The sequence below is a fragment of the Perca flavescens genome, chromosome 4, assembly GCF_004354835.1.
Source record: "Perca flavescens isolate YP-PL-M2 chromosome 4, PFLA_1.0, whole genome shotgun sequence".
NCBI lineage: Eukaryota > Metazoa > Chordata > Actinopteri > Perciformes > Percidae > Perca > Perca flavescens.
Genome location: NC_041334.1, coordinates 21,424,506 through 21,449,706, shown reverse-complemented (window position 1 = coordinate 21,449,706; position 25,201 = coordinate 21,424,506). Strand labels below are relative to the sequence as shown.

At 38.8% G+C, this 25,201-nt stretch overlaps 2 protein-coding genes across 3 annotated transcripts in view; one reads left to right on the top strand and one right to left on the bottom strand.

The window, feature by feature from the left end:
* The first annotated feature begins 581 nt into the window (after positions 1–581).
* On the top strand, positions 582–21,644 carry mmel1 (membrane metallo-endopeptidase-like 1). Its single transcript, XM_028574951.1, has 24 exons — positions 582–777; positions 5,045–5,221; positions 5,726–5,770; positions 6,095–6,154; positions 6,268–6,429; positions 6,533–6,613; positions 7,493–7,588; positions 8,121–8,239; positions 8,785–8,850; positions 9,483–9,617; positions 9,904–9,993; positions 11,901–12,037; positions 12,145–12,238; positions 12,356–12,484; positions 12,833–12,931; positions 13,033–13,116; positions 13,217–13,320; positions 13,733–13,791; positions 13,915–14,034; positions 14,205–14,338; positions 14,478–14,543; positions 14,683–14,778; positions 16,248–16,324; positions 17,914–21,644. The coding sequence occupies exons 2-24, from the start codon at positions 5,065–5,067 to the stop codon at positions 18,011–18,013; spliced, it is 2,310 nt and encodes a 769-aa protein (XP_028430752.1). The 5' UTR covers positions 582–777; positions 5,045–5,064; the 3' UTR covers positions 18,014–21,644.
* prxl2b (peroxiredoxin like 2B) overlaps positions 19,706–25,201 on the bottom strand; it is a 10,870-nt gene continuing 5,374 nt past the window's right edge. The window contains exons 7-8 of one of the 2 annotated variants that reach the window (XR_003692361.1): positions 20,272–22,864; positions 19,709–19,964 (exon numbers count right to left, since the gene is read on the bottom strand). Coding sequence is in view for 1 of the 2 variants with exons in the window: in XM_028574952.1 (XP_028430753.1) it covers positions 22,838–22,864 (27 nt within the window). In the remaining variant the exon portion in view is untranslated. Of the gene's footprint in view, positions 22,865–25,201 lie in introns of both variants that reach the window. The other variant, XM_028574952.1, reaches the window with a different exon arrangement.

The following is a 25,201-nucleotide window of genomic DNA, read 5'->3' as shown; positions in this document are numbered from 1 at the left end:
CATCATCAGCTAATTAGTGTGGTAATCAGGCTGATAATAAGTCTGGGCGCCATGCCATTTCAATCTGACACCCGGCCAGGGCTCAGATCCCCACCTAGAAATACCAAGCATCTGAGATATCCCTAAAGACGAGTCTTCCTGGACACGAGAGGAGAGAGGAATGACAAGAGCAACAGTGATGAGTGGTGTTTGTTACTTTTGATGATGACAGGAGGGCATAAATCCACACTTTTATGGTTGCAGTGATAATAAAAACAGCTCAAAGAGGTTCAGAAACTCTGTTACTGGATTATCTGTCTGCAGAGTGCTTTAAGAACATGTTTTTCTTATCTCTCTGCAAGCTTTCCAGATTTTTCTGTCCTTTCCTCCCAGCCGCACTCCACAAGGATACAAAGGGGGAACTGCTTCACACTGTAACACATCCTGTTGACCCTTCAGATACACACCTATTGCAACTCACCTCAACCCCTAAGAACACACACATCCCCAATATCCCAGTACTTTAATCAAAAACAATCCAGTACTATCACCTCCAATCTGCCTCCTCTCTCTCTCTCTCTCTCTCCCTCCCTCCCCCATCTCTTGCTCTCCCTCTCTCTCTGCTGCCTCACTCATTCCCTGAGCAGCACACTGAACTGGATAACGTCTCCTTCAACCCGCAGCACAGACTCATTTCTCTACACACCAGCTCTGAGTGGATGCTCAGCAGGGGTGTTTGAGATATTAGCGCGCTGTGGGGGGGAAAGGCTCAGGGACTTCTACCATCCACATACAAAGGTAAGCCTCTGGATCCTTCAGATCAGATTCCTGTTTGCTGTCAAGTACCAAAGTGAAGGTGGTTAAAGTTACCCACCTGAAACTGCAGCCTTTATGTATCACTCATGTCAGATTCTCAGCAGTCCCAGGACAGATATGTAAGAGCATTTTCTAAGATTTTGAGCTGTTTGGACATTTGTACATGTGGAAAAAAGATTGCTGCCGTCATTATCAAAGACTTGGAGGTATACGTCAGTAGCAAAGCGAATAACAGTGACCTAGAGAAAGTGTGTTGGCAGTGTGACCTGCGAGTTAATCCTTGTTTTATTTGGAGCAGTACATTTCGAGAGGAACGGTACCAGTCACTGGATGTAATCTTAATGTGCTTAAAACAAGCAGACTTGAAAACATTTAGTCTCACTTTCAGAGGAATTATTTTGTTTTGACACACTGAACCTCTGACCTGTTAGGTTACACCATGTCACTGGTATGTTAACGTTTCATGCATCATATAATGTCGTTGGTGCTGGAGACATATTCAGAAAATTGCAATTTGAGGTCAGTCTCTCAGCACATAAACGAACGCATTTTCAACACTGAATCCTCGAGCTGAACTGGATCATCAGTGTCACTGACCGGATCGGTAGCTTTTTGCATTGATGATCCACTCACAGTTGACAGAGTAGAAATCAAAAGCTACACAGCCTCACGATGTTCTACATATGTTAGTTCCCAGAGTAAAGGGAGTCCCCTTTCGCCTGGGGACTTGAAATTGTCAGCGATGATTGCTGTTGGTCAAGTCAATTTGAAAGGATCTGAAAATCATGTCTTGTTTTTGCTTTATGCATCATATCATATATGACACATATTGTCACATATTGTTTTTGCTTTATTTTTAACTGTAGCATGTGACAGTTGTCTTAGTCTGCTAAGTCTGCTTAGTTTGTATTTATTGTTGTAACAATGTTTTAATGCTGCCCTCTTGGCCAGACCCCCATCATCTGCAGAGGCCTCACTGTGGTACGCGGGCATAAAGCTGGAGGATGTTGTGTAGAGCCGCAGCTGGAGGACGTGAAGCAGATTTTCTCTGTCACTGCAGCTTCTTATTCCGTTGCCGGTTGTCTTAGTTGATAAAAATACAAATACACTGACTGTTACCTTGCACTCATAGCAATGAGCAGCAGTGAATTTATTTTATTTTATTGGCCCTGGGTTTTTATCTCTCAGGCTACACAGAAGCTGTCCTAACCATCTGGTTGTTGGCTATCTGCAGGACAATCTGCAAACGCTACTCAGGGCGAGAAAAATACCACTCCAATAATGTTTTAATAAGAAAGAAAAATATTACTAATATTACAGCTACAAAGTTAAATGAGTTAATAATAATAACAATGACAATACTTTATTCATAGCATGTTTCAAAACAAGATTGCAAAGTTCATTACAAAAAAACACAAGATAAAAGAACAAAAAAATACAACAGAATTGAACACAGAGCATCATCAGGTAAAAAGACAGCAAAAACTATATTTCAGTGTGTAATTCTTTATCTGTTGTCTCCTTCAACTATAACAAAAAACGTATTCAGTAGGGTTCGTGCATTAATAATACATAAATGAAGACACATTATTCATTTAATTTCTTAGACTGCTCTTGTTGCAACAGGCATGAAGACCAATGCCATCATAATGGTATAAATAAATGCAAGAAACAAGTCATATAAATGTGTGTTCCATGCTCTGATTATTGACAACCTGCTTGATGATTTCAGTTTCATTTTGTAAAGCCATTTCACCAATGCTTAAAATATTAGGATATTATACCCTTTTTGTCCAATTTTCTGAATTGAAATGGTAGGAAGCCATAGACTTAAAGGGATAGTTTGGATCTAAGACTGGGTTGTATGAGGTACTTATCCATAGTCAGTCTACATGATGCCAGAACACAGGATTTGCTGGTCTATTACTGCTTCGATCAGTTAGTTTGTTTCTGTTATTGTGTGACTTTGGTGTTTTAAAATGGTACTAGGGAACTAACAAAACAAACTCACTAACTAACCGATCAAGGCAGAGGTTAGATCAGCAAATCGGTAAACCAGTTCTGCAAGGTTAACATTTTTTTAAAGTTTTTGTCAAAGGAGTCTGGTGGCTTTGAAGAGAGCGTTATAACGACTTCAGTTCCCATACACTTAAACCGATATTTTTCAGGTGGCTAAAACATGTTTTGCTGCTGCCCCCGTCCATACCAGTACATTGTTTAGCTTCCGTGTCGGTACTACCTCCTACTGTAGGTAATACATTATCTATGGATAAGTACTTCATACAACCCCACTTCATATCTGCACTATCCCTCTAATATGCATGGGTTTTATGGTTGTTTAAAAATACAATTAGTAATGCATGTTGCTAGAAATTCTACTAAACTGCTACAGTCTGCCCGTATCCTAAAAACAGGGATAAATAAAACAGAAATGCAGCACAACTTACAATCTGAGGACATTTAAAGATGTAAATAAGTCTTATTGGACAACAACAAATCTTGTATTGACACAGTAGACCGCACATTATTGTGTAGTTCTCCTTAAAGTGAGGCCTGTCTTTGATGAAGTATAACAGTTTCTGTGCAGTCTGATTCTGAGGATGTCAGGGAAGCTCTAACAAGCCCCTGCCTGCTATTCATCACTGTAGTGCCAGATATGTGCCCATGAGTATTCATCAGGAAGGGCTAATGGGGCACAGCAGTGTGAACCTCTGATTTACAGCCCGTCCCCTGTCAGGCCTAATGATAGGGCAATGGAGCTGGTTATGGAGAAACAGGTGCGGCAGAGTGAATAGATGCAAAGCAATGTTGCTGAAAGCCACTGGTGATTGTCGTTTTGTCCCCTGCACATATGCTCATTTGCAATATTGTGTTCACACATACATAATTATTGTGCATAAAAATGAACTCTTTTAAAGTGGGCTTATGAGGCCTGGTGTGTGTGTGTGTCTGTGTGTGTGTGTATGTTGAGGGGGAGGGGGGTAAATTGGATGGTTCATTTACAGTTCCTCAAATTGTTTCCAGAATAAATGTCACATTCAATATACACAACAACCCTCTGTCCTATATTAACAACAGATGGAGATCAATGATGAAGTGAAAAAAAAATGTCTTAAATGAACTCATACACTGAACAAAATGTATGTGGTCAGGTTATTAAAACAGGTGCACTGAGCCCTGGAGAACTATCATTATTACCATACCATACCATACCATACCATACTACACCAAACCATACCATACCATACTATTCCAAACCATACCTTTTTGGCTGGTGGCCCATTAGAATAAAGAAATATCTACTTGTGATGCCACGTCACCAGCTTTGGTCATAATGTGGAGATGCGAGTTTTTCTTTTATCTTTCTCAGATTGTTTCATTTAAAGGATTTTGAGAAGACTGAGGGGCTAAACAGTTTGTATCATAAAAATGTTTTGTTTTTTATTTCTCATCCATTTAATCATCTTGTGACCTTTCAAAATGATTGTTGGCAACTTTATTTGAGGTCTCGATCACCCAGACTGATCTCATGAAATAGCGTATGTATGACACGCCAATTCGTATGCCATTATTGGCGTGTTATCAAGATACATACTCACTTTTTAGCGTGTATATCAACGCCATGTTGGACCACCAGGATCCAATAATGACTGGTGTCCTTTACAACAAAGAAAAGCAGGACAAAGCAATCCTTGTGTCACCTCTTACTAAATCTCCCAATTAATTTTCCTTTTGAATTCCTCTCACATTAAGATAGCTTGATGGTAAATACATAAATTAGAGAGAATGTAGGCATTTAGCTTTTATCAAGGATGTCATGACTTTTAAAGGTAAGTAATGAATGGCCAAAAGGCCCATTTTGTGAATTCAACAGGCTCAAAAATTATTAAAGTAAAGGCTATACAAATTAAACCTGGGCTGAAACGTTTTACATTACTTTAGAAAAGAATAACATGTAAAGTGACAAACTGTTTTTCTGCAGCAAGACCAACAGTTTCACAACTCCTGTCAGTGAAGTTGTTGTAGGTGTTTAGCAGTTGAAGCTCGCTCACTGCAGGTCAGCTTGCACAGTTTACTGATGGATCACTGCACAGCCCACACACACACACACACACACACACACACACACACACACACACACACACACACACACACACACACACACACACACACACACACACACACACACGCACACACTGGTAGCTCTCTGCCACGACCATCCCACACTCCAACAGTGTCTTTCCCACAGAACCGGCAGTCAGGAGGAATATGGGCAAATCCGAAAGTCAAATGGATATCATGGAGAAATCAAGTAAACCTGGAAAGCGTCGTTGGACTGTTGCAGAAATCGGTCTGTCTGTGTTGCTGCTGTTAGTCAGCTGTGCCTTGGCCGGGTTGGTAGTCCTCTACACATCGGTTGTGAAAGGTAATGGCTCTTGTCAGGCTCACTGTGGAAAGATCTAGATGTTACAGATGGCTAATGACAAGTGTCCCCCTGCTCTGTTTTTGTGTGACTGCAAGCTGACATTGACACAGGAAAATATCCTGACCCTAGAAATGCTTTCACATATGACCATAACATTGATTCATGCAATATTGATGCACATATGTCTTCAGTTTTTTTTTAGGGATTTTTAAATGTTAATGTTACCCACCAAAATAAGCAAAAGAAGGGTTTTGCTCATAATATACACTACACACACAGGCCTAACCTTTAAGTTGGGAACAACTCCAGGTTCTTTTCATTGCAGTTTTTTTTGAAAGAATAGATGATCTTTTGTGGACTTTTGTGAAACACAAACACAATGCTGTATACGCCTCAATTGTGTTTTCTCATGCTTACATGTTAAATTATCGTGATAATTTAGAATAAAGTTGTCCTAACTGTGTATAATGGTGTCTAAAAATCTGTTTCTTCCAACCAATTCAGAACAATATGACAAAACGAGTGTGTCGAGGAGCTCAACAAGTGAAGGTGAGTGTTCCTCGCTTTAAACTTGTAAAGTGAACACAGGAAGCACCGTGTGATACGTGGGTTGGCATGTGTCATATTGGAGCGTGCACCTCGGATAGTCACTGTAATACTGTAATTCCCTTTACTGCCTGATCAGCAGTGCCACACAAAAGTGAAAGAACAGAGTCACTGCTGACATTGCCTGTCACACACAGACTACACCAATGCTCTAGACTATTTAGAATGAGCTTGTTTTACAGAGCAACATCCTCCTTGTCTCAGTTGGGGTGTAGTTTGTCAAATAGTCTGCATGCTTTCTCACGAATGTTTACTTGATTTTTTCAGGCCAGCTGTTTCGCTCCAGCCACAACAGTGTGTGCACAACTGCGGACTGTGTTACTGCAGGTGAGAGGAGCTGTTTTTTCTCCCCCATCCCTGCCAAAAGCTGTTTTCTAACCACATGTGGATCTTCATCACCCTGTCTCTCTTTCCCCTCTTCTCTCTGTGATACCTCAAAGCTGCTCGGCTCTTGCAGAACATGGATAAGTCTGTGAAGCCCTGTGATAATTTCTACCAGTATGCCTGCGGGGGTTGGCTGGAGAGACATGTTATTCCAGAGACGAGCTCCCGCCACAGCGTCTTTGACATTCTGAGGGACAAGCTGGAGATTGTCCTCAAAGGTCAGCTGGGCTTAATCTTTAGTGGTCAGTGGGCTGCAGCATTCAGAGTCATGCGTGGGCTTCATTCAGAGATGAAATGTCTGCATGTGTTTTGTTGTTGCAGGTGTTCTTGAGACAGAGAATGAAAAGGACAGAAATGCCATCAAGAAAGCCAAAGTCCTTTACAACTCCTGCATGAATGAGAGTAAGGCTCTCTTTACACTGCCCAAATTAGGGTTTTTTTTACTTCTAAAAAAATAAACATAAACAGTTGCTTGGAGCTGCTTATTGTATCTTCCTCAGCCAGGGTTTCTGCAGGTTTCACTGAGTTAAATGTAAGACTTGTAAAGCTCTTTATAATGTCATATATAGAATGCAATTTAATACCTGTTTCATGACCATACTACCAAAGTATGAAAGTATGATGGAAAACTAGTAGAGACAATGTGTTCTAGACTTATTTAATATTATATCACATCTTTTCAGTACTTCTCAAAGTTGTATAAGGCAATACTTTCTAATGATATCATTAATGTAATTATCACAGCCTGGGCATGGATAAGGTGCATTCAAATGGATGATGGATTAAACAATTAAAATGACTAAGTTCAATAGAGTTTTATTGTTTTAAAGTTAAATGAACACTTACCCATTACAGTATGAGCTTTCTAGTTTCTGTAGTTAGCAGTAGTAACAGTGTTAATCCCTCACGTCTCACAGCCCACAATCGGCTCCAAGAACATTTTATAACTAACTGTCTACAGCAGGCAAGACAAATATTTAAGACTTTTGTAGATTCAATTAAATACTTTTTATAACTTTCAACCTAAGGTCTTATTTGAGGCATCAAAAGATGAAGCTACCCTGTCATTGAAATGTAAGAATTCTGAACCTTTTAAGGACTTTTCGGTTGGCTCAAAGGTTGAGATTGAAGGTTTATTCTTGTGGTGAGATTGAACTGCTGTTTCCAAGGTAAAAAAACTACAACTTTTCAATCTAAATAAAGCACGTTGTCTTACCAAATGAATAGTAGAGAGACTACAGTGTTGTTGTGTGTTCATAAGTTAAGGTATTTTACCTGCAGGCCTCATAGAGCAGCGTGACTCCCAGCCCCTCCTGCAGCTCATTGAGAGTATCGGAGACTGGCCTGTGGCGTCAGATGACTGGAACACCACTACAGGTAGAAACACACTCTCATTAATGCCTACACCTTGTTCTGTATAAACATGCAAATGTGCACATCCACACAAACAAGCAGTCATGTTCCTACTCAAAAACATGTGCTCACGCAGAGCTTGTGTTGCTATATTTGCACTCAGTGAATTGCTGAGTGTGAGCTTTGTTGGCGGGATCAAGAGGCCGGCCGAGGCTCTTCAGCTGAACAGCAAAACAGAATGTGTGGAGTTTGGGAGTGTGATGAGTGGGTAGAGGAGCAGGTCCTCACTCGGGACTGTGAAGGATGCTTTAAATAGTCTACACTGCTCTTCCCCAGGCTCCTGGCACTTGACACTTTAATTAAATGTAATCATGGACGGTGGCTCAAACTGAATTAACCACACATAGCTGCATCTGCACACACAGATTTACACAGAGAGCCCAGTTAAATGTGCAGCAGAGCCTGATTTTTGCATCCTGCAACATTAAATAGCTCTTTACAGTTAGATAACTGTGTTTAAACTAAGTGCCAGTTTTTTTTCTTCCTGTAATTGCAGAGGAAGCATGGAGCCTCGAGGACACACTAGCAAAGCTTACCGCTCTTTTCCACAAGAAGGTTCTGCTGGACATGTACGTGTGGACAGACGACCGGGACTCTCGGCGCCATATCATTTATGTAAGATCACAAAAAAACAGATTACAGTCATAATGTTATTATACAGTCATTATGTGTTAGTCTGTCTCCTAATACTTTCTAACTTTCTCTACCCTGTGGCACTTCATTTCTAATAAAGATGTAAATCTTTAAAAACGGGTCACAAATGTATAGTTTAATTTTTATTAAAGATAAAGTTTTTAGCAAACAGTACATAAACTGGAGTAAATGGTGTATTTGTTGGGGACTATTTTCAACAGTGGAATAATACACATTTGGTGTGCTTGGGAGTTTTTAGGACATAAATGTGGGATGGACTACATACAAACTACAGGATGTTGTATGTTAGAAAGTTTAGGTCTATCACAGAGAAATAAACTATGACAGGCTTTTCCTCCACAGATAATACATGTTAGTAGGACCAGTTCATTATTATGAAGTTTTGGTATTTTCATGGGATTTATTGACAATAAGAAAAATATAGAATATTGCCAGTCATATATTTTAATTATACTGTTAAAGACATACCAACATTCTTAATTATTATTCTTGCTTACTCTGGTTAGATTGACCAGCCAGGACTTGGTATGCCATCAAGAGACTATTACTTCAATGATGGAAACTACAAAAAGGTAAGGACTTCACAGTTACAGCTGCACTGGAACTACTTTCTACTGAAGAAAGTGTCCACAGTCAGGTCTTATTATCTCTGGTCTTATCCTCCTAGTAGTCTCGCTTTTCCAGACCCTCCTCCAAAGTGCGCTGAAGGAGGGTCTGGCTACTCCACATAGCATTCGGGGATGGGAGGAAAACATGCTCTGGTTAAATGACATTTATTTAAACCAATCAGAATTGTCATGGGCGGCGCTAAATTCTGCACAGAGCCGCTGCAAACTAGTCGGGAAAGAGAAAACTCAGATTGAACAGATAGTTTAGCTAGCTGTCTCAATGTGCCCTGCAGAGATCTGAGGAGCAGTCAACAACGGTCCTCATTTATCCACAAAATTTAAAATTTCAACACAAAGAAAGCAGAAGGAAACGGAAAATACATGCATCCGGCGGAATTTCCTGCGGCACAGGAAGTGGACCGTCAAGGATATAGTCTATATCCTGAGTAACCAGTTACTTTTTGGAAAATAAACTTTTCAATTTTTCTTTTAATTGAGTGGTGCAAATCTAATACTAACCAATCACCTTGGTTGTTCTGACACAACCTTGATTTTGCTGTGGAAACAAAATTTAATAACGTGTGATTGCACCATAGGTTCGAGAGGCCTACCTACATTTCATGGTTTCTATTGCGAAGATAACCCGAGAGGACAGGAACTTGACTCAGGATGATGACCGTGTGTGGGAGGAAATGATGCAAGTGCTGGAGCTGGAGACAGACATCGCCAATGTGAGTGCCAGCCTCAACAGGAAATGGAATTGTGGGATGATGGCTTAAGGAAAATTAATAATGACAAGATGAAAAATGAGTACCTCCTCTCTGCTTCTTTTAAATGAGAGAATCAGGCTACATTTAGTGTGAACATAGGGGATCAGCCAAGCTTTTAACCAGATTTTTTTTGTCTGTCAAGAGCATGACGAATGAGACTTTGCTGATGAAAGGAGAGCAAAATGTGAATATATATATAACCAAGCATCCGTTTATAGAAGTCTTCTTCCTTCCTGTTGCTGTACAGGCCACATCACCGGCAGAGGAGCGCCAAGATGTCACCGTTCTCTACAACAAGATGACACTTGGAGAGCTACAAAGCACATTCAGCTTTAATGTACGTGTGATTTCCCTTCTTTCTTGTGTGTTACATAAAGTGCAAGCACTAAACTATATTTGACTCTGATTGGAGTGATTGAGAATGTTTCCACTTGTGTCTTTTTGCCAGCTGTCCACTTGGTAGAAGGCAAATGTAAAGACACATTGGTTATATCAGATTTATACTATGACCATGGCAAATAAAGATTTCCAATTAACTTACACATGTCCATTAAATAAATAGTTTTGGAAAATACACTTATTTGCTTTTTGACAAGAGTTAGATGAGAAGATTGATACCACTCTCATTTCTGTACTGTATGCTAATATGAAGCTAACTGGTTAGCTTAGCGCAAAATCTGGAAACATTGGGAAACAGCTAGCCTGACTCGGTCCAAAGGTAACTAAATTTACCTACAAGCCCCTATAAAGCTCACTAATGAACATGATTATATATTTATTTTTTAATCTGTACAAAAACTGAAGTGTAATTAGAGGTTGCCATGCAAAATAAACAGGATATAACATGTTTTTTGTAAGCTTTCAGGGTGCTGGTAGATCCATTTGATTACCTTTGGATAGAGCCAGACTAGCTGTTTGCCCTTGTTTCCAGTCTTTGTGCAAAGCTAAGCTAACAGCTGCTGGTTCTTGCTACATACAGTTAGCAAACAGCCATGAGAGTAGTATTAATATTTGTATCTAACTCTTGGCAAAAAAAAGTACATAAGCATATTACCCAAATTGTTAAACTATTCCTTTAAAACAGAAACCTTAAAGGTGCACTATGAGTTCCTGCACGGTTTCAGCACGATTTCATTTTTGTCTCAAATCGTAGGCATCTCTCCTTGATCTGCTAGCTGCCTACCCCCTGAATACTGTGAAAAAGCCCGGTCTTGGGAGACAACACAGGGGTCATAAACGTCAAACAAACACTAGAGGCACAGGCTGTGCACCAAAATACAACAAACTACTCCAGTCAATCACCAATAAGATGATTGGGGGAGGGGGTGGGGGTTAGTGACAGTTAGTCATATGACAGTTACGGAAACATGGGGGGAGGGGGGAGCTTGCTCTGTTTTGTTTGAAATTTACTTGGAACGTCAACAGAAGTGACCATGCAGGAACTCATAGTGCACCTTTAAAACGTAGTAGTAGTAGTACTCGACTGCTGGTAAGCATAGCAGAGACGGTTTAATAGAGAATATTATTCTTGTAGTTCCGGAAGTAAACTCCCATTCATTTTCTCCATAAGGATTTTTAATATGAGCCATAATGTCTAAACCATCCAAAGAACACTTACCCCAACCTATGATTGTGAAACAAAGGTTTATGCCCCTGTAAGAAGCCAGAAATCTGTATGATATCAACCTTGTTTTAAGAAAAACATGTTTTATTTGCGATGTCATGGAGAAGTACTACACTACCCACAATCCTAAACATAACAGCGACGTCTCTGATTGGTGGAGCTCACTGTTACTATGGATATGTTTACCGCACCCGCTAACAGTAGCAGCTCGCTGCAATTTAAAAAACTAAAGAACTGGAAAATGTAATACAATGTAAGGTACAAAGTATCATTAACATCCCCAATTACAGTGTTCAAGATGCAAATATCAATGAAATAAACAGAGACAGGCAATCAATTAATTAATTAATATTGACTCTGAGCTCCTTAATTAAAGGATGTAGCTTGTTCTATTTGATGGCACAAATATATAGATTTTGAATAAACTTGAATCTATAGAGATTTAATTTAGCTGCACTGGCTGAGGCTGTGGTGTTGTTACTTTGAACTTCCCCCACCTTCTTCACATTAGAAACAATTAGAAAAGTAGCTGGGAAACCCTTCCATGTAAAACATATTTAACCATATTGTATTTTAACCATGTTTAACATGCAAAATATCTCCTCCCTTTTGTTTTCCAGGGTTATAACTGGACACGATTTATTCAAGGTGTGCTGTCCAGCGTGTCCATCGAGGTGCAGCTAGAGGAGGAGGTGGTGGTGTACAGCTCTCCTTACCTTGAGAAGATGAATGACGTTCTCTCAAAACACAGTGTCAGGTCAGTCTAAGAGTGTTATGCAAACAGTAGCCCGGGCAAATTCAATTATTACAGAATTGTTCCAATTCAGCTCAACACGTTGACACAAAAACTATATATGTTTGCAGAACTATGCAGAACTACCTCACCTGGCAGCTCATCATTGACAGAGTTAACAGTTTGAGCCGCCGTTTCAAAGATGCCAGAGCCCGTTACAGAAAGGTGCGATGAGCGTGACATAAAAGAGCAACACATTAAAATGAGCTTGATCAAAAACTCAATTACAGTGTGTTGTCTGTCTGTGTGTGTGTGCGTGTGTGTGTTTGTGTGTATGGTCAGACTCTCTATGGGACCACTGTGAAGGATGCTTGGTGGCGAGAATGCGTCCGTTACGTCCAGAGCAGCATGGAGAACGCAGTTGGAGCTTTATATGTGCGTGAGACCTTTGCTGGAGAAAGCAAACGAATGGTAAGTCCTTTTGGTCTGTAACCCCCATGAACATAACAAAAACATCAGCTTCCTTAGAGCATGGAAATCAGTTACTAACACAGAGGCAATTTACATCAAACAATTAATGCAAGCTGTCTCATGCTGCATTCTTGTAAGAAATTCATGTGCAGAAATTAGACCTAGAGGCGCCAAGTGTCGCTTTTCGAAATACATTTCACACTCCACTGTTACATATTATAGTGGTAATGACATTGCAATTATAATTATGAACAAAATCTATTTATACACAAAATGTATTGTGTTACCCGGGGCCCCATAATTATGACAATTTGTTTCTGTATGGGATTGTGATTACACTGTTCACAGGTAAGTGACCTTATCAGTAAGATCCAGAAAGCATATGTGGAAACACTGGAGGAGTTAAGCTGGATGGATATTCCCTCGAAGGAGAAGGCAAAAGAGAAGGTAAAGTACACAGCCAGGCTAAGAAAATAGCTTAAAAAATAAGGATGTATCTTCTCTGGATGTTCCATCTTATCATGCTAATTGTTCTGCGTGTAATGTAGGCCATGGCAATCAAGGAACATATCGGCTATCCAGATCATATTCTACAGGAAGGCAACCAGAAGCTTGACCGGGAGTACGCTCATGTAAGTAAAAACTCAGTCTATTTCCCAGACCACTGTGAACAAGAACATGACATATGTCACTGATCTCTGATTTGTCCTGTTTTTTGTTTTTGTTTTCCAGCTGAATTTTAGTGAAGAACACTACTTTGAGAACATCCTGGAGAACCTCAAGTCTGAAGCACACAAGAGTCTGAAGAAGCTCAGAGAACCAGTTGACCCGGACTTGTAAGCTGTCAATACATCTGACAGTACAAACTGTAAAACTCAGGTGGTCACCATGTTTTCACAGTTAAAATGCAACGGTGACAACACAAACCTCCTTTTTTAAATGAGGTTGAGAAATGACATTCATATGTTTTTGCTTTCTGTTCCAAGATAGTAAACAGGGCTATTCTTAGCCAAAACATAAGAAACCGATTTTCTAAAATGGACATGGTGCATTAAATGTCCTACAGTAACAAGAGAAAGAATCTCTGTGTCTGCATCAAATAATCCCCAAACAACATTGAAAATGAAGGTTTAAATATTTTGTTTCATGGTGCAGAATATGCTCTGTGCATGGATTTTACAGTACAGTATCTTCAACTGAAATACAGTTTAATGGTGTTTTATCAATTATAAATCTATCACTTCTCAGGTGGATCATTGGTGCTGCTGTGGTGAATGCATTCTATTCACCCAACAGAAACCAGATCGGTAAGAGCTTTGCCTCAAATGAGAGATGTTTTTTTTTTTTTTTCATATTTATGGTAACAATGTATGGTTCAATGTTGCCAGTACTCAATTGTGTTTTTACTCCTGTTGTTTTTGTCTGTTCAGTGTTTCCAGCAGGAATCCTGCAGCCGCCTTTCTTCAGCAAACATCAGCACCAGGCCCTTAACTTCGGTGGGATAGGAATGGTTATCGGACATGAGATCACACACGGATTTGATGACAACGGTGAGACACGAGTGATTCATCGTGGATATTTGTGGAAGCCCAAACTGATAAATGCAGTTTATCATTCACTGTCATTTTATAATAACAGTTTATTTTAAGTTTGCTGGTTACACAAGTTACTGCATCATGTTTGGCAAATAGTACTTTAAATGTATTATGTTTCCTCACAGGGCGTAATTTTGACAAGGATGGTAATATGCTAAACTGGTGGAGTAATTACTCTGCTGAGCATTTTAAAGAGCAGTCACAGTGCATGGTGCAACAATATGGAAACTTCAACTGGAAGCTAGCTGGTGGACAAAACGTAAGCACGAAATTAGTTGTTTTGTCTTTTGGCTCTAATCTCCGACAATGTAAACTATGTATTAGGTGATCACCAGGATGAGTGTTTTCATGTCGGTGTGTGTGTTTGTGTGTTCATGGTTTTGTCTGTGTGGCTGCAGGTCAGTGGAATCAGCACTTTGGGGGAGAACATTGCAGACAATGGAGGGATTCATCAAGCATATAAGGTTGGATGTTAGCTCTACAAAACCATGTTCAGCAACAATAACAAAGTCCAAAATGTTTATAAAAAACATTCTGTAGCTCTGAAACCTGTTGGTTTTTGTGTGTGTGTGTGTGTTTGTGTGTGTGTGTGTGTGTTTACAGGCTTACCTAAAATGGGTGGAGATGGAGGGTGAGGAGCCTCGTCTACCTGGTCTAGACATGGATTACAAGCAACTTTTCTTTCTTAACTTTGCCCAAGTAAGTAAGAATAATGAGGGAATATGTTGTTTCTGAATGTATTATTTCAGCAGACAGAAGGCAGACAATAATTTCTCCGTCTGGAGTCGAGAGCTGAAGCTCAGAGGTGCATTTTTCAATGGATGTTTGGCGCTGAGAAGTAAACACTGGGACAAAGGGAGAGGGATCAGGGGGTTAGACTCTGAAGCAATCCCTGAACAATTTAGTGTTCAGCTAGACACACATAGGGGATGAAGAAGAGCTGCCAAAGCAAAGAGCGTCTCGGAGCCAGGGAATGAAAAGCATAAGCACAAAACTGTCATCAACAAATAAACAGGTCAAACGTTACAAATCAGAGTCAGTTGGTGCATTAGTAAAATAACTTTAACAAAATGGCACTATAAAAGCTGGGAATTAGGCAAGGCAAGGCAAGGCAGCTTTATTTGTATAGCACATTTCAGCAACAGGGCAATTCAAAGTGCTTTACATAAAACATTAAAGAGCAGTTAGAAGACAATTGAAAACAATTTAAAAACATTAATAAACAAATTAAAAACATTAAAAGACAAGAATAAAATTGATAGTGCAGTATAAGAATAAAAGTTACAGTGCAGTATAAGAAATTAAAGTTAATAAAATAGATTATTTAAAGAAAAGCAACATCAAAAAGATAGGTCTTTAGCTTAGATTTAAAAGAACTGAGAGTTGCAGCGGACCTACAGGTTTCTGGGAGTTTGTTCCAGATATGTGGAGCATAAAAACTGAACGCTGCTTCCCCCTGTTTAGCTCTGACTCTGGGGACAACAAGTAGACCTGTCTCAGACCACCTGAGAGGTCTGGGTTGGTCATAATGTAGTAGCAGATCAGAAATGTATTTTGGCCCTAAACCGTTTAGTGATTTATAAACCAGTAAACGTATTTTGAAATCAATTCTTTGAGGCACTGGAAGCCAGTGTAGAGACTTCAGAACTGGAGTGGTGTGATCCACTTTCTTGGTTTTAGTGAGGACTCGAGCAGCAGCGTTCTGAATCAGCTGCAGCTGTCTGATTGATTTTTTAGGGAGACCTGTAAAGACACCGTTACAGTAGTCAAGTCTACTGAAGATAAAAGCACCAGATCCTGCTGAGACATAAGTCCTTAGGTGATAATAGGCTGATTTTTTTAATTATGTTAATGTGGCTTTTAAAATTCAGGTCTGAGTCCATGACTACACCAAGATTTCTGGCTTTGTTGTTTTTAACATTGTCGTTTGAAGCTGAGCGCTGACTTTCAATTAGAAGAATCATTAGATGCTAAGTGCTGTAAATATATAGTATACACATATAATATGATATATTATATATAAAGTTATATTTGAGGTAAATTACAACATTTGTAGTAAAAGTAAAAGTAAATTTGTATATTTTTAATGTTAACAGTCTGCAGAAAGCTTGTTTTAATGATTTAAAAGTAGATTACTCCACTCATGTAATCAGTTTTTTTTCTTCTAGGTGTGGTGTGGTGCTTATCGGCCTGAGTATGCCAGCCAGTCCATCAAGACTGACTCACACAGTCCCTTAGAGTACAGGTAAGGAGCTTTAGTATGCTCAGATACTGTATATAGAACCAATACGAATATTTTAATAGGTAGGAAGTTTCATGGATTTTAATTAAGCAATATTACACGAGAGGGTTTGATTTAACGTCATTATTGGCACGACAGTGATGCGGCTAGGACCGAGGCGCTTTAAATGTATATTTTAAATGCCAATAAACCATTTAAATAAATGCCAATAAACCATTAAAAGAAATGCCAATAAACCAGATTTATTTAGTCGTGCAACAGAAAACTCAGATTGGACAGATAGTCTAGCTAGCTGTCTGGATTTACCCTGCAGAGATCTGAGAAAAGGTTAACCACAGTCCTCATAAATCGACCGGAGTTTAAAAAGCCAACACGGAGTGAAATGAGTGAAATTGGCGGAATTTCCATCGGCAACGGAACAATCCCGGCAGTGGAACGTCGAGGATATAGACTAGCTTGCTGCTAAATTGACTCCCTCTGGTTTAGAACTGAGAATCCAAGGAAACTTTTACCACTTTTATTATGTGTTTCAGTTTTCAAAATAAGATCCATATTGATATATGTGTTGCAGTTTTTTTGAGTTACAAACACATTTAAGGAAGACTCTGGTCATTGATGGATAGAAAATACAGTTAATTTGTTTTTGTTAAATCCAGCTAACCCCATATAGGCTATTTAATATACCTTAAAGATTCTATAATTCATATTTTTATATTAACAATGACATGACGGTTGCTTGCAATGATGAACCCAAAGATGTTTCTCACCTGACTCTGCAGTTCCTCTCATTTGTTTTTGGGCACAGCAGGCAGCGGTTTTAAAGCTAGAGTGCGTAGTTTCTCTCTCCCCCATGAGGAATTCAAAGTAATGACAACAAAACTGTCGGCGCGTCCACATGATACAAGCCTTCCGTGACCGCGCACCGCCCCCCCCCCTCCTAGTCTTAATTAGCTTTGTAGCAACTCATTTGGCAATGGCTTGAATGTAATGGACGTTAATTAATATCAAAAGGTTTTGCACTAAAGCTTCAAGAAGAAGAAAAATAATCTCCAAAAAACAAAGCATTTTAAACCTGCTCAGCACTAAACGGCAGCCAGACAAAGCTAGCATCTAGCTGGTGAACATAGTGGAGCATTTAGCAGCTAAAGAACATATTTGTCACGAGTTGGTGGAGATCAAAGCAGAGCTAAAAGAGAGTGAATGTTGGACTCACATTCACCAGGTGGCCAGAAACACAACTACAGCTGGATGTGTAAATAGCTGTTTGCTAACAAATGTGTCATATGACCATAAAAGGTGACTATATGTTAGTGTTGTATTCACGGCTTGTTTCTGTTGCCCCCACAGTGGCCAAAGAAAAATTAGTTATTGTTGGTTTAATTATTGTCTTTTCCCAAAATAACAATCACTAATTTGAACCAATCTTAATCTCACAACTCAATTAAGTATTGGAATCAGTGCAGCTCCTCTCGCTGATCCAAACGTAAGGACTTGGATGCTGGACTCACACTTAGCAGTGCTCCTCTAACATTCATAACATACTTTATAGCTTTTATCACTCTGATAACGTTTTCTTTTTCTTTTGTCTTTAGGGTGCTTGGATCGCTCCAGAATTTTGAAGCGTTCTCAGAAGCTTTCCAGTGCCAAAAAGGCAGTCAAATGAACCCCGAGCTGAAGTGTCGTGTCTGGTAGAACGTTTTACTCTTGAGAAATGTACTTCTTGACTTGGGCAACTGAAATCAAAACAACAAGTTGTACTTCTTAAACCTACAGAGACATCCTGCTCATTTCCAATTTGTTTGGGGTCAGAGTGATGACACAAATATTTGCATATACTGTAGATGTATTTAAAATGGATGACATGCTGGAATACACCCTAGTTTCAAAACTTGAAGCATGTATAAAAGAAACTTGCTAGAGTATATTCTCAAGTTTTAGGTGTTGTCTCTGGATGAGTAGGTCACTTGTTTGTTTGTTTTTTGCTGCGTCTCACGGCAGATGACGAGTGGGTACATAAATAAAAAGGCTACATAGAAAACTAAGACTTTGTGAAAAAGGTTAAAGCTTATGGACAACTTTAAATGCTTTGCCTGTCCTTTTTTTTTAAATAATCCTTAAAAGAATCTCTTGTGCCGATCTTTGTGATTTATCCATTATCATTTGGCACTGAGATGCCTTGGTGTCTTTCTTCTGGTGTATTGTTTTCCAGACATTGTGCCACTTCAGAAGAAACAATAGTGAACATATGTAACTGACTGAAGAGTATGAAATAAATGGAAGCTTGGGGCTTTGCCGAAGTAAAGCTACAATAGAATTAGTCACACTCTAAAAGTTTGGTCATTCACTGTTACATTAAATAAATTACCTAACGACTTTAAGACTGTTAAATCTTTGCAGCTTTAACCTTAAATTAACATTCTGAGAGAGCTGCGGCTTTCAACATTTTTACACATAGAGTGGATAAATATTTAAAATTTACAAAGCTATTTAGTACTTTTTGGAGGATATTTTTTTCTAAGTTTCTTTATCTCGTCCTGCAAATGATTGTTGCTCAATACTCACTGCAGAAATGTATATGTAAGTCATGACAGTTTTCCTGTAAGAAACCATATTCAAGATGTTTTGAAAAATACTGGTACTTTTTTAGCTAGTGAGAAAACACCTGTTGGAGATGATGTGATAATGATTAAAACAAAACAATACATATAAATATATATATATATCACTTTACTGCATTAATGGTTACTGCCAAGTTTGGATATACAGTAGGTTGCTAATCACAGCTGTGTTGTGTGTTAGAAGCTGGCTCCCTTTCTTTTTTCTGCTTCCACACATTCCACCTTTTACTTGATTTTAAGAGGTTATATAGCTATCAAAACTCCTAACACGTGCCATTTCTTAGATGGAACTTACCTACGTGTGTTGAAATTATAATGTTTGCTTGTACGATATTTGTAAGTTTACATTTAACTGGTGATTGATATGTAGGAAAACTGTTATGTCCTTCACCATGCGATCTCCTGAGAGGAGATGTAGACACACAATGATTGCAAGACTTTCAGCTTCTGGGCATAGCCAATTACATGCTAACGAGAAGGGAAAAGAAAACCCTGCACGCACACACATACACATGCACGCGCGCACACACACACACACACACACACACACACACACACACACACACACACACACACGGACAGGTAGCAGATGAAGTGGTTTGCCCTCTGATCTCGCATTGATCAGGGCTGTGTAAGATGAAAGGATAAAGTGCTGCTGAAGCGTAAAGACTGACCGCTGTAGAACCACGAGCCCGCAGGCAGACAAACACCAGAGAATGGGGCTTGTCATTAAAGAGATGGCCAGGGCCAGGACTGTTATTTTCTACCTTTATTAACAAGTAATGACAGGAGAATCAAAGCAGAAGTAATAAGAGAGGTACCAGCTGCAGGAAGCCACCATTTTTCAACAGAAAAACAAACACACATAGCCAGCTTTAAATGTTTGCTTGTTATTGGTCACGTTCAGGATGCCTTGGTGAACTGAACACGACTTTTTGGTCTCAACAGAGGCTGCAGAATTGAATGTGCATATTGAAGCTTTACACTCTTCTGTCTGTCTCTTCGTCTTCACATATTGGCAAATACTGTTGTGTTGAGCAGAGGGAAACGCCACATAAAAAAAGACTGTTTTACTCAGAATGTAAGTGCTAATAGTGTGCAGCCATCTTTAAGCAAACGTTGGACATTTTGAGAGTTGAGAGAGTTACATGAGAAAAATGTATTAATTTAATAGAACTTTTCTTTTCAATGCCAAGACTTAAAGTCACTGTCCTAGCTCCATATGTCTGGCTCTATTCAACAGTAACAAAATCTGCCTTCCAGAATCTCTAAAATTAACTAAATAAAGGAGTAGTTCACCCAAAAACAATATAAATTTGATATAGTACTCACCTCCCTAGGCTGTCTATGGTCCCAGAAAAAGTTTTCTGTTGAAAGGCAATAAGGAGATCAGAGCACCTGAAAAAATAAAAGCAACAGAGTTTGAGAGACAGACAGCAAAAAAACAAAAAAGCTTATAAAACATCTGAGAAACTCTCTTAAACTTCCCGTGCAACATTATCAAGGTATCTTCTATCCATTCCTGGGCTCATGGAGACAAACAGAATTATTTTTGCTCAACTGTTGCTAAACGAAGAATTTCCTGTCAAGAAATGTGTTTTGCACCAGAGGATCCGAAATATGCTTTGTAAAGGAAAATATAGTTAGTTAATAGTTGTCATAAAAATGTTCAGACATTTATAACCTTTTCTTCTGTCTTTTGTTCGGCTGATATGCCTTTATTTTTCGGGCCCTCCGCTCTTTTAAACGCTATTCGAAAGAAAACTTTTCTGGGACAATAGAGATCCTAGGGAAGTGAGTATTGTTTTTGGGTGCACTATTCCTTTAATATGTTGCATCTTAATTTAACAGGAATGTAACTTATATTTAACTAGGTTTTACACATGTACAGATTAAACAGGCTGATTTTGTTTCCTGTGGATAGAGCCAGGATAGCTGTTTCCTCGTTTCCAGTTTTTGTGCTAAGCTACTGCTGCTGGCTGTAGCCTTATATTTAGCAGAGTGTGGTATCAATCTTTTCAAATCACTCTCTCTGAAAGCAAAGAAGCACATCTCCTCAAATGTCAAACTATTCCTTTTGACAAAAAGGTGCTTTTATGTTATGATTTGATACTATAAATAAAATTGAATTGAAATTGAAATGAATTGAATTATCATGTCTGGGTCAAAAGAATGCTGGAGGATAAATCATAAGTTGCGGATTTATCCTTGGCTGCCATTTGAAGGGCAACAGCTTAGGCTTGTGTATATTTTGTCTGGTTTTCCTCAAAAATAGTAAAACAGTTCAAAATTGTTAACTGAACACTAAAGGTTACATAATATACAATGTGTTATTGTAGATACTTGATGTTCTATTGCAGTATTTACATAAAAAGGATTCAAATCAGGTAAGAAAAGAAGGGTACATTTCTTGACTTAGTTCTAGCTTCACATTTACGTACATGGTGAAATTGTGTCGTTTTGAAATTACCAGCCGAGTACAAATACATTTTTGTTATATATAAACATGTTTCATCTGTATACCCATCAGAAGAGTTTATTTATCTACATGAATATTTATGAAATATCATTGTTTTGCAAGAATTTAGACGTTAAAGGTGTTTTCTGAATGTTCCTGCTGCCATGTAATTATCTTGCCATTAAAGTGACTGTCTCAACTGTTACCATCTCAAGTCTCTACTTTAAATGTGTAATTTTAACTGAATAAAAATATCTCTTGCCTTGAGTTGTTTTTAATGCTTCTTGACATTTAAGTTCAGAATAAATTCTGTGTGCATTCGTGATACTGTAAAGCCCTAAAAGCAGTCAGCCAAAAGCATTATGTTCATCTTCACGTACACAGAATCATAAGGTCAAGTTGCTACTTCAGTTTAGTCTGTAAATGAGAGCCATGGTGGCTCAGTGGTTCTAGTACAGTACAGCCCTTAGTCATGCTTAGCACTTATGTGACCGTGTCAGCAGGTACCATAGACAGTGTCATCATTAGAATAGTAAAATGCTACTACAGCAGCCTTAATAACCCTTGTGTTGTCCTTCGGGTCACTGGGACCCGTTCAGTTTATTTGACGTTTTGTATTGGCCTTGCGTTGAGCTTCGGGTCCCCGGTGACCCTCACGTACTATGTGATGACATTTCACGTGAACTGGCGGGCGCCTCGTCCTTTGGGGTCCCGAGACCCATCCTGCACTTGAACGCGTTAAATAAACTAAACAAGTCCCCGTGACACAAAGGACAATACAAGGGATAAGGTACATTTCTAGTTCTATAGAAAGGATGTTGAGTTATGAAGGCATGTAACGATCACTTTCATTTTGGAAAATGTGTCCAAAGTTCAATTGCAGCAATGTAATACATTTCAAGCAAGTGCGTGACTCTGGAGCGACAGCATCACCATCATACTGCCCTGCAGTAAACACTACGGGCCATATACATTGAAGATTTGTTGAAGGCGAGTGAAAGAAAACACTATAATCATGATGTGTAACCCTGTGATAGAGCCATTAGAGTTTTGAATTATTAATGTAGTGTACAAACAATTGATCTTGCATATAGTTAGGATACCTGACTATATGCACCTCATTGACTGAAGCAAAGTATTGATTTTAAACCTTTATTATAACTATATATATAGTGAGTATAATAAATGCAAAATCATAAATATCCAATTTTAGGTAAGTTCAAAACATTAATAATTAAAAAGGTAATGATTACAAAGGCAATGCCACTGTTGCTTTCACTGTACAGATAGATAATACAATAATATGTTATGTGTTACTTTGTTATGTCACAAAGTAGTTTTATGTTCACTTGAGCATTTTGATGACATTCCACTTATTAAATCTCCATTTGAGCTTCCCGATGAGTAGATAGTCATCTGGTACAATGGGCTGCTCCTTCATCATCGTGTACAAACAGCATCATTGCACTGCAAGAGAAGGTAGGTAAGGTTTAACAGCTTACTGCATATTACATACATATGACAAATCAAGTGTTTTACTATTTAATGCAAGAATATTGACTGTTGTATGATCACGCAGAGAATTAGCTATATACATTGCCCGCTTCACTGAATCAAAGCAGTTTTTTCTATGGACCACAAGTCTGAAATAATTATAAAGGGGAAGACATTTTGTATTGGAAATGTATTTTATTCTATTTCCGTTTTTTTACAGATAAAATGCTCATTGATTGAATGAAAAAGAAAACAAAATGTTTTAATGAGCCAGAGTTAAAAAAGCTAAAATGCTTGAGTAAAAATACTGTGATTTATTTTGGCATTTTGCCTCCACCAGGCAGGAAACATGGTGAGAAAGAGGAGGATGGTATGAAACAGGATCATACTGAGGTTAAGTACTGTATGTGTTGTCTCTGCCACCATGAAGCCCAATGTCAGCAGACTTTCACTACTTTTTTGTGAGTTACTTACAGATATGGTGATAACTCCAATTTCTATTATAAAGGCCCACATTTGGGCAACTTTGTTTACCTAGACTGAGCATTAAACACGTCTTGTTGTTGGGGCCTCAGAATCCCTGTGCTGAAGTTAAGACACATTTTTTTTTTTCCCATCTCTATATACATAACAGCAGTAAACACTGCCTATCAGCTATAGAACAAGAAAGGTTTAAACAAAAAGACATCTCTTTGTTTTATCCGGATCAGCGAATGACTTCACTCTGTTAACAAGGCTTCAACTTTTTCAGGTCCAAATTCCACACAAGCATGTCAGATAGCTTGTGACTTGCATTTGTTTCTGCCACATTCTGATCCCTCAGAAACAGACAAGGTCTATTCTGTTCTTGAGCGGCAACAATGACATCTGTTGGTCTTTAGACAGGTCATGGGGATGCCTACTGGACTGAGTAAACCCAGCCCGAGCTGCCGGCGATTTAATTTTACCCTGCAGCTCAGGCTGAAAACCTGTACGTTTATCTATCCTGCTTCCATTACAAATTTGTGGGAATCAATCAAAAACTGGCTTATCCAACTGGCGCGCTATTGGCAGGTTTAACACGATGATAGAGAAGCGACCAAGCAGCTTTTTGTTTACATTCAACAAGCCGGCCACCGAATTGCAGCAACACGTTGATGCCGCTGTCGCTGCTACGTCACCCGGATCGTTGGTCTGATTGGCTGAAGGACTATCTAATTGCGTACAGAGTCATTTGAACCAGGCCTGCTGATCACGCCTCTTGTGCAGTAGAAGATACAGAGTAGACTCTCCAGACTGTTCAATCTTAAAAGATTGAGCTTGGTCTGGTGATAGCCAGACTAGATGCCTACTGTAAATGTTGCAAAAGCTAAGACATGGTGGGTTTTGTGAAAAGCAAGCAACAGAGCCAGGGGGAATGGGCGTGGAAGACCATGTGCTGGATGTCATGGGCATGCCGAAAGCCCTGATGATCACAGGACAAAACCCCTGGTGCTGTGGACACGATAGCATGTCATTAACCACTGTGCAATTCTCTAAATAGGTCTCTAAATGTGATTTTATGGTATAGTGCACATTAAGTTGCAAAGTTCAGCATAGCTACTACCATGATGTTAAAAATACGACGAAGACACAAAACTTATGCTTACATCTGTGAGAAGCATATTCTATCTCAGATACGAAAACCATTACTTAAATACCTGTATCTATGCCTTATGTGCAAAGACTTTCCATTGATTTTATAATAAAAGTAATCAGTGACGCACATTAAACCTATTCCTTTCTCTATGATATACACTTGACATTAAATTCTGTAACGCACTGCTGAAGTTACATGACAATCTTTGTGAGAAATAAGAAATATATAATATATATATATATATATATATATATATATATATATATATATATATATATATATATATATATATATATATATATATATATATATATATATATATATATTTTTATATTTTATTGTGTAAAGCTGCCAATACAGTTTTTACTGTTTTTTTTGTTAAACTACTTATATTGTAATAATAAGTTCTCGGTTTGTGTTTGCAGAGCATTTTTAAGTACAATACAGACTGAGATCATAACTCAAGTTTAAAAGGTTTTGGGGGCCTATGACACAGACGCTGAGAGACCATAAAGACGGGGTAATAAGTGTGAAATTGTCTTTTAAAAGGCTACTCTGATGCGTGTGTTGCTACTGACGTAAAAGAGAATCTGCTGGGAAAAAACTGACATCAGTCGAGTGTGCTTTAGTAAACACAATAAAACCATTTATTTAACCGCTTCACTATGCACCTCAAAGTTCACTCATGAGCA